At 47.2% G+C, this 18,430-nt stretch overlaps 2 protein-coding genes across 2 annotated transcripts in view; one reads left to right on the forward strand and one right to left on the reverse strand.

Moving 5' to 3' along the window:
• Positions 1-18,430, reverse strand: part of ZER1 (zyg-11 related cell cycle regulator) — a 253,222-nt gene that overhangs the window by 220,725 nt on the left and 14,067 nt on the right. The gene's annotated exons all lie outside the window — the stretch shown is intronic.
• The window catches only part of NUP188 (nucleoporin 188), a 59,856-nt gene that overhangs the window by 19,413 nt on the left and 22,013 nt on the right, over positions 1-18,430 (forward strand). Inside the window, exons 10-20 of the mRNA XM_049773986.1 lie at positions 1,261-1,375; positions 3,387-3,587; positions 4,154-4,243; positions 6,576-6,641; positions 12,263-12,382; positions 13,403-13,529; positions 15,209-15,361; positions 15,515-15,641; positions 15,826-15,913; positions 16,169-16,245; positions 17,984-18,098. Coding sequence (XP_049629943.1) covers positions 1,261-1,375; positions 3,387-3,587; positions 4,154-4,243; positions 6,576-6,641; positions 12,263-12,382; positions 13,403-13,529; positions 15,209-15,361; positions 15,515-15,641; positions 15,826-15,913; positions 16,169-16,245; positions 17,984-18,098 — 1,279 coding nt within the window. The remainder of the gene's footprint in view (positions 1-1,260; positions 1,376-3,386; positions 3,588-4,153; positions 4,244-6,575; positions 6,642-12,262; positions 12,383-13,402; positions 13,530-15,208; positions 15,362-15,514; positions 15,642-15,825; positions 15,914-16,168; positions 16,246-17,983; positions 18,099-18,430) is intronic.

Genomic DNA, 18,430 nt, shown 5'->3' on the forward strand with positions numbered 1-18,430 from the left:
CTTAAATTTTTTTTTTGGTCACACCCAGCATCGCTCAGGGGCTACTCCTGGCTTTACGCTCAGAAATCGCCCCTGGCAGGCTCGGGGGACCATATGGGGTGCCAGGATTTGAACCACCATCCTTCTGCATGCAGGGCAAACGCCCTACCACTATGCTATCTCTCTGGTCCCTTTTCTTAATTTTTTAAAGTTTCATTTATTTATTTTGGACCACACTTGGCAGTTTTGAGGAATCACTCCTGGCTGTGCTCAGAGGAGTGCTGGGTATTGAGCCTGGGTTGGCTGTCTGCAAGGCAAGAGCCCTACTTGTTATATTATCTTTTCAACCTTAGATAGACTTCCTTTGACAACTCTACACAACACAATTCAGTTGTTTACACAGTAGTCTGTTGCTCTAGATATTTTAAGTAACTTATATTTAAAGGTAACTAGTAGATGTAAGGTGCAGGGAAGAATGTGCCTGGGATATCTATGTGCAGAGATAGATGCTATTTTCTCTGGATGTCAGGAGGGGTTTCCAGAGCCAACTTCCCCAGACCACCAAGAAACTACTGTTTTTCCATGTTTTGAGTCTGTCCTGCTGTGAATGATGATACACTAGAGCAGCGAGACAGTTTGTCCAGAGCAGATAAGCCTTCACCCTGCATCCAATGTTGGGCAGGAACAAGCTTTGTCTCAGAATTTAGAAATTGGCTGGTCGGATTGGGATGTGCTCAGAGTATAAAGTACATATGTACTGTATACTGTACTGTATACTTTTTTTTTTATTCTTCACATGAAAAAGAAAGTAAATTAAGCTATAAGTAATTTTTTTTGGTGGAGAGTGTTTGGTTCATACCCAGTGGTGCTCAGGGGGCTACCTGGCTCTGCACTCAGGGATCACTCCTGGCTGTGCTCTGGGGATGTTGAGTGGCCAAGTGCAAGGCAAGGCAAGGCAAACACTATCCACTGTACTATGGTGTTTTTTTTTTTTTTGGTTTTTGGTTTTTGGTTTTTGGGCCACACCCGATGACGCTCAGGGCTTACTCCTGGCTATGCGTTCAGAAGTCGCTCCTGGCTTGGGGGACCATATGGGATGCCAGGGGATTGAACTGCAGTCCGTCCAAGGCTAGCGCAGGCAAGGCAGGCACCTTACCTCTAGCGCCACTGCCCGGCCCTCCACTGTGTTATGTTTGTGTGTGCAGAAATAGCTTATATTTCATTTTGTTCTCCCCTGATTTCACAGTCTCTTTGCCCATGAGCTTGTTTTTTGCTTTCCAGGTACTTCAGTGCCCTTATCCTTTTGGAAGGCATGGATATTGAATCCCTGCATAAGTATGCTCTGGAGGACCAGAGAGAGCTGCACCAGTTCGCCCAGGATGGGCTCATCTGCCAGGTGAGGGGCACAGATGCTGCTTCTAGAGGGTTTGCAGTTTTTGAGATGCTGCTGGACAACATAGAGCATCTCAGTATGTGGGGCTTTAGGCCATGCTTCAGTCTCAGCCCTATAGCGTCAACTTTAATTGAATTTGGGAGAACTTTCATACTTCTCAAATGTGATAGTCGATGCTGTTGTGTTAGAATGAACATCCAGACAAAAGATCAAGGACAGGACCTGGGGGAGAAGTGGACTCAAAGTGACATAAAGTGCTGGAGGCTCACTTTATGTCCTTGGGCGATGGTGAAGGGGCAGTAACTGTCTATCAAAATCATAAAAATTATGGGGGTGAGCAGTAGCACATCAGCAGGGAGGGCACTTGCCTAATAAATGGCTATCCTGGGCTTGAATCCCTAGCATCCTGTGTGATTCCTTAATCCCACCATGAGTGACCCCTAAGCACTGCCTGGTGTGGCTTCTCTAAAAATAAAGAGAAAAATATCATCATAAAAGTTAGCACTGCTGGGGCCAGGTAGGTGGCGCTGGAGGTAAGGTGTCTGCCTTGCAAGCGCTAGCCAAGGAAGGACCTCGGTTCGATCCCCCGGCGTCCCATATGGTCCCCCCAAGCCAGGGGCGATTTCTGAGCACATAGCCAGGAGTAACCCCTGAGCGTCAAACGGGTGTGGCCCAAAAACCAAAAAAAAAAAAAAAAAAGATTTAGCACTGCTATGACAATGTTAACCTATAGTAAATTAAAAAAAGGGGTGAGATCAGAGAAAAGATCATATTAAAGTTCCAAAACGATCAAGATGATTTGTTTTGTTTTTCTATTTTGGGCCACACCTGGTGGTGCTTGGGGTTACTCCTGGCTCTGTGCGCTCAGGAATCACTTGGTGGCCTCAGGGGACCAGATGGGACACCTCGGATCAAACCCGGCACGTACAAGCGCCTTACTCTCTGTGGTATCGCTTTGACCCCTGTTTTGTTTTTGTTTTGGGGGCACATCCAGCAGTGCACAGTTTACTCTTGCCTCTGTACTCAGGAATCACTCATAGTGCCTTGCAGATTGCCGTGGATTGAACCTGAGTTGGCCACATACAAGGCAAGCTCCATTCCCACTGTGATGTCATTCCATCCACGGATCAGAAGGACATTTTTTTTTTTTTTTTTGGTTTTTGGGCCACACCCGTTTGATGCTCAAGGGTTAATCCTGGCTACTCGCTCAGAAATTGCTCCTGGCTTGGGGGGAACATATGGGACGCCGGAGGATCGAACCGTGGTCCGTTCCTTGGCTAGGTCCATTCCTTGGCTAGCACTTGCAAGGCAGACACCTTACCTCTAGTGCCACCTCGACGGCCCCCAGAAGGACATTTCTAAAATTTGCATTTGGAAATAATAGATTTAGGAGGTTTCCATAAAAGCAGAAGAAAACCATGTGTAGGTCAGGGAAGGAGTCATCAGAAGAGGTTCAGATGGGGATGTGGCTCAGTAGTAGACTACAAGCCTTGTATGTTTTTGGTGACGAAGGGTTTGAGAAGAATAAAATAGGCTGGGTGAGATATCTGGATGGGGGCCCGGAGAGATAGCACAGCGGCATTTGCCTTGCAAGCAGCCGATCCAGGACCAAAGCTGGTTGGTTCGAATCCCGGTGTCCCACATGGTCTCCCGTGCCTGCCAGGAGCTATTTCTGAGCAGACAGCCAGGAGTAACCCCTGAGCACCGCCGGGTGTGACCCAAAAACCAAAAAAAAAAAAAAAAGAGATATCTGGATGGATAAAGACTCACAGGTAGGCTGAAATGGGAACTCTTTGGGCTGACAAGATGGTTCACATGTGGGTGAATTGGATTCCACCCCCATCCCACATAACTATCCGTGGATAATTGTCAATGGATAACCCCTCCCCACAGAGCCGGTAGTATTTTAGTGCTGAGAAAGGAAAGACTCATTCAGTGTTAAGGTGCTGACGACTTCTGTGCAGGGGTCTGGATGCTGTGTGTGTATTGATCTCAATGTCTTTCTCTTCATTAGGAAATGGACTCGTTGATGTTGACCTTTGGGGACATTTCCCATCATGCCCCAGTGCTCTTGGCCTGGGCTCTGCTCCGCCACACCCTAAACCCAGAAGAGTCCAGCAGTGTTGTCCGGAAGATGGGGGGCACAGCCATCCAGCTGAACGTCTTTCAGTATTTGACCCGTCTGCTTCGCTCGCTGGCCAGTGGGGGAAATGATGTGAGGCTTCAACACTTGGTGGAAAGCTGGTGAATGGGGCAAAAGCAAGGCAGAAGGTGTTCTCAGTGGCAGACATGATAAAGATAATGCCATCCTTGATGGAACACTCCTACTCTGCACTAGGGATTCTGATCCTATCTTGCACACTAGAGCACTGAAACTCTGAGGTATAATTGGCCACAGAAACAGTGATCACCAGTTAGTTTTCCGTTGAGTTTGAATCTGCTCTCCCTGCTGTTTTGCCAGTGTACTGTGTGCTGCTGGCCACATTGCATGGAGAATTCTCTTGGGAGGTTTTTTTTTCTCACTGAGCTCTATTCAGGGTCTCTTGTTAAACCTTAATTTGGGTGGCATTCGTTGGGCATGCTGGAAGGAAATCTGGGTCAACAGACACAGCTTGGTGGCACTAGCTGACCAGGTGACAGGCAGCTTCATCCTTTGATCTGCTCTGAGACTCTTCCTTACTCCAGGCAGGATGCTGTCTGCTTCTCATCTAAATCCAGTGTGGTAGACTGGGGCTGGGCTTGGTCCAGGTCTCTCACCGTCTCTCTTGCCCTACCTTGCAGTGTACCAACAGCACAGCGTGCATGTGCATATACGGACTCCTGTCTTTCGTCCTCACCTCATTGGAACTGCACACGTTAGGCAATCAGCAGGTCAGTGTCCACCTTTCTCCGGAAGCTCTGCCTCTCCGCCTTCTGGCTGTGCTGGTGCTGCAATACTGGCACTGCAATTCCCCCAGCTGAGAGTGGGGCAGATGGTTTGTCTTTATATATTGTGTTATATTTTTTTTGTTTTGTTTTGTTTTGTTTTTGGGCCACACCAGCGGCACTCGGGTTACTCCTGACTATATCTGCTCAGAAATAGCTCCTGGCAGGCACGGGGAACCATTTGGGACACCGGGATTCGAACCAACCACCTTAGGTCCTGGGTCGGCTGTTTGCAAGGCAAACAACGCTGTGCTATCTCTCTGGCCCCAATTGTGTTATATTTATGACACATAGTAACGATAGGGAACTCTGTAAGTATTGCTAAAAAGAAGACTGTACACAAGGGGCCAGCGAGGTGGCGCTAGAGGTAAGGTGTCTGCCTTGCAAGCGCTAGCCAAGGAGGACCGAGGTTCGATCCCCCGGCGTCCCATATGGTCCCCCCAAGCCAGGGGTGATTTTTGAGTGTTTAGCCAGGAGTAACCCCTGAGCATCAAATGGGTGTGGCCTGAAGAAAAAAAAGACTGTACACAAGATAATCTTTTTTTTTTGTTTTTGTTTTTGGTTTTTGGGTCACACCTGGCAGCACTCAGGGGTTACTCTTGGTTCTACGCTCAGAAATCACTCCTGGCAGGCTCGGGGAACCATATGGGATGCCAGGATTCGAACCGTCGTCCTTCTGCATGCAAGGCAAACGCACTACCTCCATGCTATCTCTCCCGCCCCACAAGATAATCTTGTTGATGTTTTGAACTTAGTATTCTCCTTCAACCTCTCTGTAGGGATTCATAAAAAGTACATAGCAATTAATCTAGAATTACCATCTATATATGCTTGCTTTTGAATGTAACCCCCCTTCATCTGTTATAAGCAGTTTTTAAGGAAATATATTAATTACAAAAGCTTTTGGGTATGCAGAGAGATAATACGATGGGTAGGGTGTTTGCCTTGCATGCACTGACCCAGATTCGACCCCCAGCACCATGAGGTGTTGAGGATTGAATCCATGTTGGGCATGCGCAAGGCAAACACCCTACCCATTATGCTACTGATCCAGCCCCAAGGGCAGTGTGTAATCTTTTTGAAAAACCTATGTTAAAACACTGTAATTTTGGGGGGCCGGGCGGTGGTGCTAGAGGTAAGGTGCCTGCCTTGCCGGCGCTAGCCTTGGACGGACCGCGGTTCGATCCCCCGGCGTCCCATATGGTCCCCCAAGCCAGGAGCAACTTCTGAGTGCATAGCCAGAAGTAACCCCTGAGCATTACCGGGTGTGGCCCAAAAAAAAAAACAAAAAAACAAAAAAAAAAACACTGTAATTTCGGGACCAGAACAGTGATACAGTGGGCAGTGTGTTTGACTTGCATTTGGGTAACCAGGGTTCTATTCCTAGATTCCCATATGGCCCCCTGAGTACCACCAGGAATAATTCCTGAGTGCAGAACCAGGATCTCGGAGCATCAACAGGTGTGGCCCAGAAACAAACAGAAAAATCCCATGATTTGCAAAGTCATTCATATTTGAACTTTCGCACCAATCTTATCACTAGTGTAGAAGATAATCCTTGAATTCTCAATTCTTGGCTCTCTCCACCTCTGCAGAAGCCCATGTTCTCCCGAGTGCATTACTCTCTGAAGTACAAAACAAAACTCGATTCTTTCCAACATAATATATAAAACTTATTGTTTATATTTTTGTTTGGTTTGATTTGTTGGCTTGGTGGGCCATACCTCGTTGTGCTCAGGGGATTAGTCCTGGCAGTGTTAGTGGGGTTGTCCATATGTGGTTCTGGGTTGGCCATGTGTGAAACAAGGACCTTAGACATACTACGGTTATGGCCTCTTAATATTTCTGGGTTTTTTTTTTTTTTTTTGGTTTTTGGTTTTTGGGCCACACCCGGCATTGCTCAGGGGTTACTCCTGGCTGTCTGCTCAGAAATAGCTCCTGGCAGGCACGGGGGACCATATGGGACAACGGGATTCGAACCAACCACCTTTGGTCTTGGATCAACTGCTTGCAAGGCAAACACCACTGTGCTATCTCTCCGAATATTTCTGTTCTTAGCAAAGTACTCAAAAGATTGGTCTACTAAAAGAAATAAGGGTGTGTGTTTTGGATTACACCTGGTAATGCCCAAGGGTTTCTCTTCGCTCTGTGCTCAGAAATTTACTTTTGGAAGACTCAAGGGAATAAATAGGATGGCAGGGATCAAACCCAGGTTGGACACATGCACTCTCTCTCTGGCCCCAGAAATAAGCCATTTTCTTGCTCCCCCTTTTTACAGGATTTGCTCGACGCTGCATGTGAGGTCCTGACCGACCCTTCTCTTCCGGAACTGTTTTGGGGAACAGTAAGTCAGCCAGAATCTCTCATTCTGTGAGGGGCTCTGTAGTAAGAAACCGGGTTAGGCCCTCAGTGACAATTGTCTTCTGAGTGTGAATATGTCACAAAGCACATGCATTATAGTCACCCTTTTGTGTCTGAGGAAGGCTTATGCTCAGAGATGGGTGTGACTTGTCAGTCAGGATTGTGATCCAGTTTTATATGGCTGAAGTCATACAGAACTGCCCCCTTCCCCAGCCTCTGGCTTCTTTGGCCTTTGGGCTTCTTCCTACTTCCTCAGGTAGTCTCCAGTGTCAGTCTAACTCTGAGCCACTTAGGTTGTGAGTCTCTCCCCCTATGTGCTGTGTAACTGAATGTAGGCTCACAAAATATTACGCAAAGGTTTCTGAAAACAGTAGAAAGAAAATGGCTCAGAATCAAATGGATAATAATGAATTGGAGATGTTTCTGGTGGCATGTGCCTATGGCACAGCTTTAGGGGAGTGGGGAAAGTTCCCTGGTCGAACTGCGGGGTGTACTCTGTGGGATTATAAACCCAGTACAGTACCTAGAAGCCATCATGGTATCCTTGCTGCTTAGGCTTCAGTTATGCCTCTGGAAGAAGTGTTTTTATTTTTTTGTTTCTTGGTTTTTGGTTTTTGGGCTACACTTGGCGGTGCTTAGGGATTACTCCTGGCTCTATGCTCAGAAATTGCTCCTGGCAGGTTCGGGGAACCATATGGGATACCAGGAATCAAACCCAGGTCCATCCTGGGTCGGTCACATGCAAGGCAAATGTCCTACCACTGTACTATCTCTCCTGGAAGAAGTGTCTTGCTGTCTTAGTCTTAGCAGCAGCCACCCCTCCCTACCACCATCTTAGCTCATTCAGGAACATGTTTGTTTTCCATTCCAGTGCCCTGGACCAATTTCCCTACCACTCTTCTCTCCTTTGTTTTGTATGCATGTGTGGTTCGTTGTGCTTTGCACATGCGCCATGATGTTCCAGGGGAAGAAGGTCATACCTGTGGTCAGGTGCTCATGCACTATCTGTGGCAGTACCAGGCGGCCCAGACAGCAGAGAATGCTTCAGAGGGGTGAAGTCATGTGCTTTAAAGTGGGAACGTTTAGCCACTGCGGCACTACCCACTCTTAGCAGATACACTGTCCCTGAACTGTCCCTGGAAAACAATGTGACATGGATGGTCTATGCTGACAGGTAGTGCTATAAGACTGACAGTTTGTGGAACATTTGCCTGATGTCATGCCAAAGGAAAAAGGTGGTCCCCGTGGACGGATGGAAGAAGGGATGGATAGAGGAATGGATTTGTAGGTAGATGAATGGGAAGATGGATGGATGGATGGATGGGTAGAATAGATGGAGAGGTAAATTGGTGGAAGGATGGATAATGGACAAATAGATGGGGGTGATGGATAAACAGATGGGAGGGTAGATGATTGGATTAATAAGTAGAAGAATCAATGGATTGATGGGAGGATAATGGATGGGTAGATGGATTGGTGGGTGGAGGGATGGATCGGCATATGGAAGATGAACAGGTGGATGGGAGGATGGATGAATGTTGGGTTAAATGGATTCTATTCTACTCAAGATAAACTTGTTACTCATTGGTTGGAATTACCTTTGGATTGGTGCCTTATACCACCTGTTCTCCACCTCAGGGTGTGGTCTTACACTTCCTAATAAAGTTTCGGGTCTCAGAACAATTGCTCACAGTTTCAGTTTTCCGCACTATGCTATCTACTTCTTGGGAGCAGAAGGGTTGTGTGTCATGGGATTTCTACATGCTTGTAGAAATTTTGGAACTTAAAATTAGCCTTCTTAACCCATACCTTTAACAACATGCTATTCAAATGCAAACTCCAGGAACCAGATCAGATACAATTTTTCAATTAGTGGTTAAGGTGGCTTCTGCTCGAGACCACCTGGGCTTTGCCTGAGGAGTGGCAAAGGATTTCATTGGGTGAGAGATTGTCTTTCATCTTCTTGTTGAATCCCTGGCAACCTGGAGAGGGGTCTAAAAGGAGCCCCGTAAGTTCAGATCATGTTTTAACTATGGCAAAACAGGACATTTAGAGACTATAGGATGCAGTCTTTTTGTTTTGTTTTGTTTGATTTTTGTCTTTTGGGCCACACTTGGTGACGCTTAGTGGTGCTCCTGGCTTGGGGAACCATATGGCATGCCGGGGGATCAAACCACCATCCATCCTAGTCCTAGGTTAGCGCATGCAATGCAAACGCCCTACTGCTTACACCATCACTCTGGCTCTAGATGCACTCTTTTTCTATTCTGGCTAGTGGACCTGCCCCCTCAAGGCCAAGACTTAAGTCATCCTTTCTTGGGAAACAGAGTCAGGGGCCAATTCCAGGACCCACAAAATCAAGGAACTTTTTTGTCAGTAATTCCCAGCCCAAGAAAACTCCACAGGATAAGCTCATTAAATCCTGTCACTTCAAGAAGCTGTGCCCTCCACATACCGTGCCCTGAAGATTTTACTGTAATACTAGTTCACTGCCTTACATGATAAGATCTGTATAACAGGACCAATTCCTCCAGGAACTTGGGGCTGCTTCTAGGTAGGAGCACCCTGACTCTTAAGAATATATTTGTGGGGCCGGGCGGTGGCGCTAAAGGTAAGGTGCCTGCCTTGCCGGCGCTAACCTTGGACGGACCGCGGTTCGATCCCCCGGTGTCCCATATGGTCCCCAAGCCAGGAGCAACTTCTGAGCACATAGCCAGGAGTAACCCCTGAGCGTTACTGGGTGTGGCCCAAAAAACCAAAAAAAAAAAAAAAAAAAAAAAAAGAATATATTTGTGGGGCTAAAGGTAAGGTGTCTGCCTTGCAAGTGCTAGCCAAGGAAAGGACCACGGTTTGATCCCCCCCCCCCCCCCCCGGTGTCCCATATGGTCCTCCAAGCCAGGGGCAATTTCTGAGCATCAAACGGGTGTGTTCCAAAAACCAAAAAAAAAAAAAAAGAATATATTCGTTTGGGGCCGCCAAGGTGGCGCTAGAGGCAAGGTGTCTGCCTTCCAAGTGCTAGCCAAGGAAGGACCGAGGCTCGATCCCCTGGTGTCCCATATAGTCCCCCCAAGCCAGGGACAATTTCTGAGTGCTTACCCATTATCCTGCTTGAAAGCCCTGGGACTTAAAAAGACACATGTTGTGATTTCCTCTATTATCTGTTCTTCCCCTATATCTGACACCTCATGTTGGCGTTGACCCTGTGTTTTGCCTTGACGGTCATCATCTGGAAAAGGCAGTATCACTGGCCCTTCACTGACTACAACAGTGGTCTGCTCAACTAGTAGAACTTGCTACTTTTAAGTTACTATCAATGTGTTTCAGAGTCATGCAGCGTAGTAAGCGATTCAGCCTACGTGGTTGGATTGTTCCCAGGCTTAGTAACCGCCTCATTATGCTCATAACCAGGTTGTTGAAGATTTGCTGCAGCAGCTAGAAGCCTTCTGCAAAAACATTCTGAGCCCATTTTTATCACTCACATAAGGGCTCATTCTGGCCTCCCAGGGCCGATGGCTCAAGGAAATGAAACTGCTGATTGTCTAGCCATGCTAATATTTAAGTCACCTGCAGAAGAACATGCAGCGCTACACAGAAACGCCTGCCATCTGCATGTGAACTATCATATTTCATGGAGGCCATTTGCATGCTTTTGAATAAAAATACACGTAGCTGGGGCCAGAGAGATAGCACAGCGGCTTTTGCATTGCAAGCAGCTATTCCAGGACTAAGGTAGTTGGTTCGAATCCCGGCATCCCATATGGGCCCCCGTGCCTGCCAGGAGCTATTTCTGAGCAGGTAGCCAGGAGTAACCCCTGAGCACTGCCGGGTATGGCCGAAAAACCAACCCCCCCCCCAATACACGTAGCTGGGGCCAACTCCCAAGGCTTACAGATGAATGAATTATGGCATATGGATATTCCACATGGTGACTTATTTCTGAAGAAAGCCTATCTCCATGTAGTGGTGGATACTTATTCACATTTCACATGGGACATACCAATGACTTCTGAATGAGCTGAAGCTGTTTTCACCTTCATGCTACAAAGTTTTTCTGTTATAGCCGTTACTCAGTCCATAAAAATGGACAATGGCCCTGCCTATACCAATACAACTTTTTGATCATTTTGCAAGGAATGGCAAATTAAACATGTCACGGGGCCGGGCGGTGGCGCTGGAGGTAAGGTGCCTGCTTTGCCTGCGCTACCTAGGACGGACCGCGGTTCGATCCCCCGGTGTCCCATATGGTCCCCCAAGAAGCCAGGAGCAACTTCTGAGCGCATAGCCAGGAGTAACCCCTGAGCGTCACAGGGTGTGGCCCAAAAACCAAAAAAAAAAAAAAAAAAAAAAAAAAAAAAATTAAACATGTCACTGGACTGGACTCCCCTGTATTCCACAAGAACAAAGCATAGTGGAAAGTGTTCACAGAACCTTCAAAACTCAATTATTAGGGGCCGGGCGGTGGCGCTCGAGGTAAGGTGCCTGCCTTACCTGCGCTAGCCTAGGAGACGGACCGCGGTTCGATCCCCCGGCGTCCCATATGGTCCCCCAAGCCAGGAGCGACTTCTGAGCGCATAGCCAGGAGTAACCCCTGAGCGTCACTGGGTGTGGCCCAAAAACCAAAAAAAAAAAAAAAAAAACTCAATTATTAAAGTACAGAAAAAGGGGCATGCCACCAACATTTTATCCTTAAAATTAACTTTCATGAGACATCTTGAATTTACCCCAAGGAGAACCCTATACAGCTGCAGAAAGGCACTTTAAAGAATATGCTCAGGTACAAAAACCAGAAAGGTTCTAATGTTTATGTTAAGAGAAATCTATGAAAAAATATTTGGAGTATCTATAAGACAAGGATAATGGAAAAAGCTGACTGTTTTGAGAATAATGTATAATATTACAGCCAACTTGTACTGTACCTATGCAAAATAACAGCCACTTTTATAAGTTCTGATCCAGTCTTGCCTCTGACAGAGAAAACCAGATTTATTGTTTTTCTCATTTATTTTGTTTTGTTTAAACAGAAAGGGTGGAATTGTAAGATGGCACCCAGTTATTAACTCAAAAGCATTCCCTATCTCCCTCTTTCCTGAAATCTCTCCTTTGATATCACCTACCTGGATAGGTGCTTTTGTCTCTCTTGACCTTCCTCTTCCTTGTATTGGGAATTGGTTTAATAAAGAAAGAAGAGTTCTGACTTTTGATTCAGGCAGAGACCACAAAGCAAAAGGCCACAGATGCCATGATCATCCTTTTCTGACTGGCTTGGTTTATGAATCCTTCACCCCACTCTGTTTCTTCAGACCCATCTGTGTGGGGGTTAGAGATATGGTGTGTGGGATGATCTCATGGCTCGTGGGTTTTATTTTACAGATGGATGGGCAATGGGTACTGGAAGCAATAGTAGCCACTTCAGGTCCCAGTAAAGTAGGCATTGAGAGGTTTTTTCCAGTGGAAATACTCAACTCTGGAATTACCAGAGAACAATGATATTCGTATAAAGGATTACATTTAAATTTCCTGATGATTTCTGGGTAACTTGGAGCGATGTCAATTTATGGATAATTGTGAAGAAAGGTCAATTTTATTTCTCCCTTTCTACTGTAGGAGCCAACCTCTGGCCTTGGGATCATCCTAGACAGTGTGTGTGGAATGTTTCCCCATCTTCTCTCCCCGCTCCTGCAGTTATTACGAGCCCTTGTATCAGGGAAATCAACAGCCAAAAAGGTAGGTTCTTCATTTAATTGCTTAAAGAATGCATGGGGCGAGGGAATTGTTCTTAGGATCCCCCTTTGCTTTCCACATTTGAATTTTTACTCCCAGGACAAGAATTGGTCTAATTGAATGAAAGATGCCAATGATAGTGTCTCTGTTCTGTAAAATTAAAATCAATTAAAACACTTTTGAGCCACATTTTACAGTGTTCTGGGATAATCCCTACTTAGTGCATGGAGGTTGCTTCCACTGGCACGTAGGTAGGGAACCATATGGTTTCAGGATCAGAATTGGGCCTCCTACATGCAAATCTGTCATTTCAGCCCTGTGAGCCATCTCCCTGCTCTCTGAATTACTGAGATACTTTTTATTGGGGCGTAAGAGGTAAAGCACACACCTTGCATTTTGGATTCCCATAGGCTGCATGGCCCCTGAGCACAGTTAGGTGTGGGAACCTCCCCCCCCCCCAAAAAAAAAGACATTTTCTTGGTTTGTTTTTTTGTTTTGGGGACATAATTGACGGTGCTCAAGGATTACTCTTGTCTCTACACTCAGGAATCACTCCTGGCAGGCTCGGGGAACCACGTGGAATGCCAGGGATCAAACCGGGTCAGCCACATGGAATGCATGCCCTACCCACTGTGATATTGCTCCAGCTCCCCCAAAATATATTTTGAAAGTTGATCTGGAGAGACAGTTGAGTGGGTATTTGCATGTGACCTGGGTTTGATCCCTAAGACCCCTTATAGTTCCCTAGTGCCTGTAGGAGTGACTCCTGAATGCAGAGCCAGAAGTAAGTCCTGTGAGCATATAAGTGTGGCCCAACAACTATGAACAAAACAGAGGAGTTGTACAGAAGTGGAGAAGTAGCTAAGAGCGGGGGATTGACCTACTTGTCAATAGATGGTGACAGTTGGATGAGAGTAGTTACTGGAGAGAAGACACTCGGGATTCATGAGAAGTTTGAGTACCATCTGTACCACACCAGCCAGGTGTGGCCTCTAGGTGAATGTGCTCCCTGTCTTGTGAAAGGTATACAGCTTCCTGGATAAGATGTCCTTCTACAATGAACTTTATAAGCACAAGCCCCATGATGTCATCTCCCACGAGGATGGAACTCTCTGGAGGAGGCAGACATCCAAACTTCTTTACCCTCTAGGTAAGAGCAAGAGACCCTTGGTCATCCAACAGCCCCCTTTCTGAGCTTTTTGAAAGGGATTTGTATTATTATTACTTAGCAGTTCCTTCTGCTTCACTTACATCATCACATTACCTTACTTAAAAAATAATTCTTGGGGGCCTGCAGTGATAGCATAGCTGGTAAGGTGCTTGCTTGCCTTGTATGCTGCAGATCAAACTCATTATGAATGTGATCCATAAGAGTTAAAGCACATATCTCAGGGCCCGGAGAGATAGCACAGCGGTGCTTGCCTTGCAAGCAGCCGATCCAGAACCTAAGGTGGTTGGTTCGAATCTCGGTGTCCCATATGGTCTCCCGTGCCTGCCAGGAGCTATTTCTGAGCAGACAGCCAGGAGTGACCCCTGAGCAACGCCGGGTGTGACCCAAAAACCAAAAAAAAAAAAAAAAAAAGAGTTAAAGCTGCATTGCCCCTGAGCATGGTCAGGTGTGGACCCCACAAAAATGGATTTCTTGTTTGTTTGTTTTGGGGTCATATCCGGTAGTGTTTGGGGATTACTCTTGGCTCTGCCCTCAAGAATCAATCCAGGCTAGTTCGATGGCAGTGGTTTATCAGAACTTATTAACGTTAGTATCACAAAAGTTGGTATATAACCCCACTGCTCAATTTGACTGGCTTAGAAAAGAAAAAAAAAAGAATCAATCTGGCAGACTCAAGAGATCATGGAATGCTGGGGATTGAACCAGGTTGGCCACATGGAAGGCAAATGCCCTACCTACCATGCTATTGCTTCAGTCCTTGGGGTTAGAGCGGCATCCCATATGGTCCCCTGGGTTCTGCCAGGAGTGATCTCTGAACTCAGAACCAGAAATAAGTCTTGTACATCGCTGGGTGTGGCACAAAAACAAAACCTAATAATACCCTGTCTCTGTAACAAGGGAATCCTGACACAGCTCTATTTTAAGGAGTTAATCTCTGCAAAACTGGCTCTTTTAGGGGAGTGGAGGAGCATGCCCATTGATGATGTTAGACTATAGTGTGTATCCTCTTAGGCTTTTTTATTTACGTTCACAAATCCATTTTTTTAATACATTTTGGCAGAGTGTGGGTTTGTGTTTTGACAGGGATCATCCCTGTCCATGCTTGGGACATCATATCTGGTATCTGAGATTGAACCTGGGTCAACTGCACTTAAGGCAGGTGATTTAATAGGTGTGCTATCTTTTCAGTCTTTTTTGTTTGTTAGTTGTTTTTTGTTTGTTTGTTTGTTGCCACACCTGGCGGTGCTCAGGAGTTACTCCTGGCTCTGCACTCAGAAATCGCTCTTGGCAGGCTTGGGGGATCATATGGGATGCTGGGATTGAACCTGGGTCCTTCCTGGGTTGGCCATATGTGAGGCAAACACCGTACTACTGTGCTACAGCTCCGGCCCCCAAATCTTTTCAGTCTTATGACTGATGGTTCATAATATTTGGGAGCTTTGAGCCAAACCAATAGTGCTCTGGGGCTACTCCTGGTTTCGTGGGAGGGATTAGGGCCACAGCCAGCAATGCTCAAGGGCTACTCCTGCTTCTGCACTCAGGAATCGTTCCTGGTGGCCCTCGGGATTATAGAGGACAATGGAGATTGAACTGGGGTTGGCCGTATACAAGGCAAGCACCCTACTCACTCAGCTCATTTCTTTGCCTCTCCTGTTTAGGGGGTCAGACTAACCTTCGCATACCTCAGGGCACTTTGGGACAAGTCATGCTGGATGACCGGGCTTACCTAGTACGCTGGGAGTACTCGTACAGCAGCTGGACGCTCTTCACCTGTGAGATCGAGATGCTCCTTCATGTAGTTTCCACTGCAGGTGAGGGAGGAAAGCCAGTTCAGGGAGGGCGCATGGGCGCCCTCAAAGAATTCAGGATAATCTCGGGACCAGCCAGATGGTGGCTGCTGCTGAGCGAGAGCTCATCTGGGTGTGCAAGACACTTGTGAGCCATTCGAGTTGCTTTCCCCACAGATGTGATTCAGCACTGCCAGCGGGTCAAGCCCATCATCGACCTGGTTCATAAGGTCATCAGTACAGATCTGTCCATCGCAGATGGCCTCTTGCCCATCACATCCCGCATCTACATGCTGCTGCAGCGGTAAGTGTCTGCTCACCTGCCCACTGGGTTCAAGGCCTCTCCTGATCCTCTAGGAGTCCCTTATGTGGTTTCTGTTCCCTAATGAAGAAAGGGACTTGGGAAGGAGAGATAGAGAAAATGTTTGTTTGTGCTGGAATGGTCTCTGTGTTCATCTGCGGAGTGTAGTGCCCCGGTTTCCAACCAGGTTAACCACGGTCATATCCCCACCTGTGGATGTCATCGCCTCTTGTGTCAATTGCTTGACTGTTTTGGCTGCCCGGAACCCAGCAAAGGTGAGATTTCGAAAAGCCTTCTATACAAATTACAAATGTTGGTGGGTCTTGGTGTGGGGACCACACCTGGCGATACTCAGTGCTTACTTCTGAGTCTGTGCTCAGGGGGACTGTATGTGGTGCTAGGGATCGAATCCAGGTTGCCTGCTTGCCAGGTAAGCAAGACAGCTGTCCTCTTGCTCGATCCACAGGCTGGAACCCTGGCCGTTGGCGTGTGCCAGCAGACACTGTACTGACTCTCGTTTCCCTTCCCAGGTTTGGACTGATCTGCGCCACACCGGCTTCCTCCCTTTTGTGGTCCACCCGGTCTCCAGCATGAGCCAGATGCTCAGGTTAGTAGGTCTGAGAGTGGCTCTGCTTGTCCACATTTTCTGCACTTGTCAGGCCTGGGCTGAGGTTTTGTTTTGGGTCACACTTGTCAGTGCTCAGGGGTCACTCCTGGCTCTGTGCTCAGAAATGGTTCCTGGCAGGCTTGGGGGACCATATGGGACCAGGCCAGGAATCTAACTGGGGTCCATCCTGGGTTGGCTGCGTGCATGGCAAATGTCCTATTGCTGTGCCCAAGTTTTTTGTTTGTTTGTTTTGGTTTTTGGGCCACACCTGGTGATGCTCAGGGGGTTACTCCTGGCTATGCGCTCAGAAATCACCCCTGGCTTGGGGGACCATATGGGATGCCAGGGGCATCAAACCGCGGTCTGTCCTAGGTTAGCTTGTGTAAGGCAGACACCCTACAGCTTGTGCCACTGCTCCGGCCCCCAAGTTTTGTTTTTAGTAATTTTTCTTTTGTTCCGTTTTCGGGTCACACTGGGCTGCACTCAGGATTTACTCGTGGCTGTTCACTTGTATCACTCCTGGTGGAGCTCAAGGACCATATGGGTTGCCAAGGGTTGAAGCCAGATTGGCTCCAATCAAGGCAAACAGTCCTCCAGCTCTTTCCCTACACTGCTTCCCTCCCCTCTCCTTGCCCTTCCCCTTCCTGATACAGAGGACAGAGTCTGTGCAGATGGAGGCCAGGGGTCTTGTTTTTAGTCATCAGCTGTCACCTCAGGTATTGGGAAGTTCCGTTTTTGTCCTAGAGAACCCCTAAGTATCTCAGTCTAGAGATTTTCCTTTTTCTTTTGTAATAGGTCGTCCGAGCAGTATTTGTGCACCTGGCAATGCTTAGGGGCCTGCACATCACGGGGATCAGACTCAGGAGCTCATGTGGTCTACCACTTGAATTTTCTCCTTGACCCTTCCCTTTCCCTGTTTGTTGCCTCTTCACGTCATTGCTGCTGCCTACTAGGCTGTGGTATTTCAATGGTGTGGCTCACAAGATTGTACGGCAGGCTGCAGTGTCTGTCTCTCCCTCTCTCCCTCCCTCTCTCCCTCCTGGTTTTGCGCTCAGGGCTCACTCTTGGAATTGCTCAGGAAACCCTATGGCCTTGATGGCGAACCTATGGCACACATGCCAGCTGTGGCAAGCGAAGGCCTTGCAGCTGGCATGCAGGAAGGTCCGCAATTAAGAGAAGGTCCGCAATTAAGATATGTGGCGGCGCAGCGGGAGGCGAGTGTGCCGGTGTCAGCTTTGCAGCTCACCTGGCAATAGGGCCAGACTGGCCATTGGGAGGACCGGGCATTGTGCAGCAGTTTGGGCACTCGGGCTCAAAAAGGTTAGCCATCACTGCCCTAGGGGGTGCCGAGGGGGTGCCTGCTCCTTGCAACTTTCTCCTGGCTCCCCCTTCCCTTTTTTTTTCTCCCATCCCTTAAGCTATAGTCACTGTATTTTTTTTTATGGTTTCCTTGCTGCTTGTACTCACCCAGCTATTAGTCCACAGGCTCTAGCTTACAGACTGAATATTCTTTTCTTGTTTTCATCTGCTTATGCAACAAGATTATTTGCTTGATGTTTATTAAACCTCTTTGAGTTGAGCAATAAAACATGTCTTAATGCTTGCTTGGTTATGAAATTGCCTCATTTTGATGAATTCCTTTGCAGAACCTGAGCCATCTGAACAGTAATTGGAATGATCTGTGATTAGTTCCCAGAAACTGGAACTGCCTCCTCATTGTTTCCTTTTTCTTTCCCAGTGCTGAGGGGATGAATGCCGGGGGGTATGGGAACCTCCTAATGAACAGTGAACAGCCCCAGGGTGAGTACGGAGTCACCGTTGCCTTCCTGCGCCTCATCACCACACTGGTCAAGGTGAGCCTCCACTAAAGCTTCCTGAGCTGCTTCCCTAGGCAAGACTGTCAAGTCACCACTTTAGCTTTAAATTGAGTTAAGGGTGCAGAATAGTGACTGTCTAGCCAGCTAGTTGGATAGTATAAATTTCTCTCTCTCTCTTTTTTTTTTTTTTTTTTTGGTTTTTGGGTTTCATCTGGTGCTCAAGGGTTACTCCTGGCATGGTTGGGGACCATGTAGGCTACCCAATTGAATTGAACCTGGGTTTGCCACATTCAAAGCAAACACTCTCCCCTCTGTACTATTGCTCTGGTCCCCAATATACTGATATTTTAGATTTCTTGCCAAAATCC

The sequence above is a fragment of the Suncus etruscus genome, chromosome 5, assembly GCF_024139225.1.
Source record: "Suncus etruscus isolate mSunEtr1 chromosome 5, mSunEtr1.pri.cur, whole genome shotgun sequence".
In the NCBI taxonomy this organism is placed as follows: Eukaryota; Metazoa; Chordata; class Mammalia; order Eulipotyphla; family Soricidae; genus Suncus; species Suncus etruscus.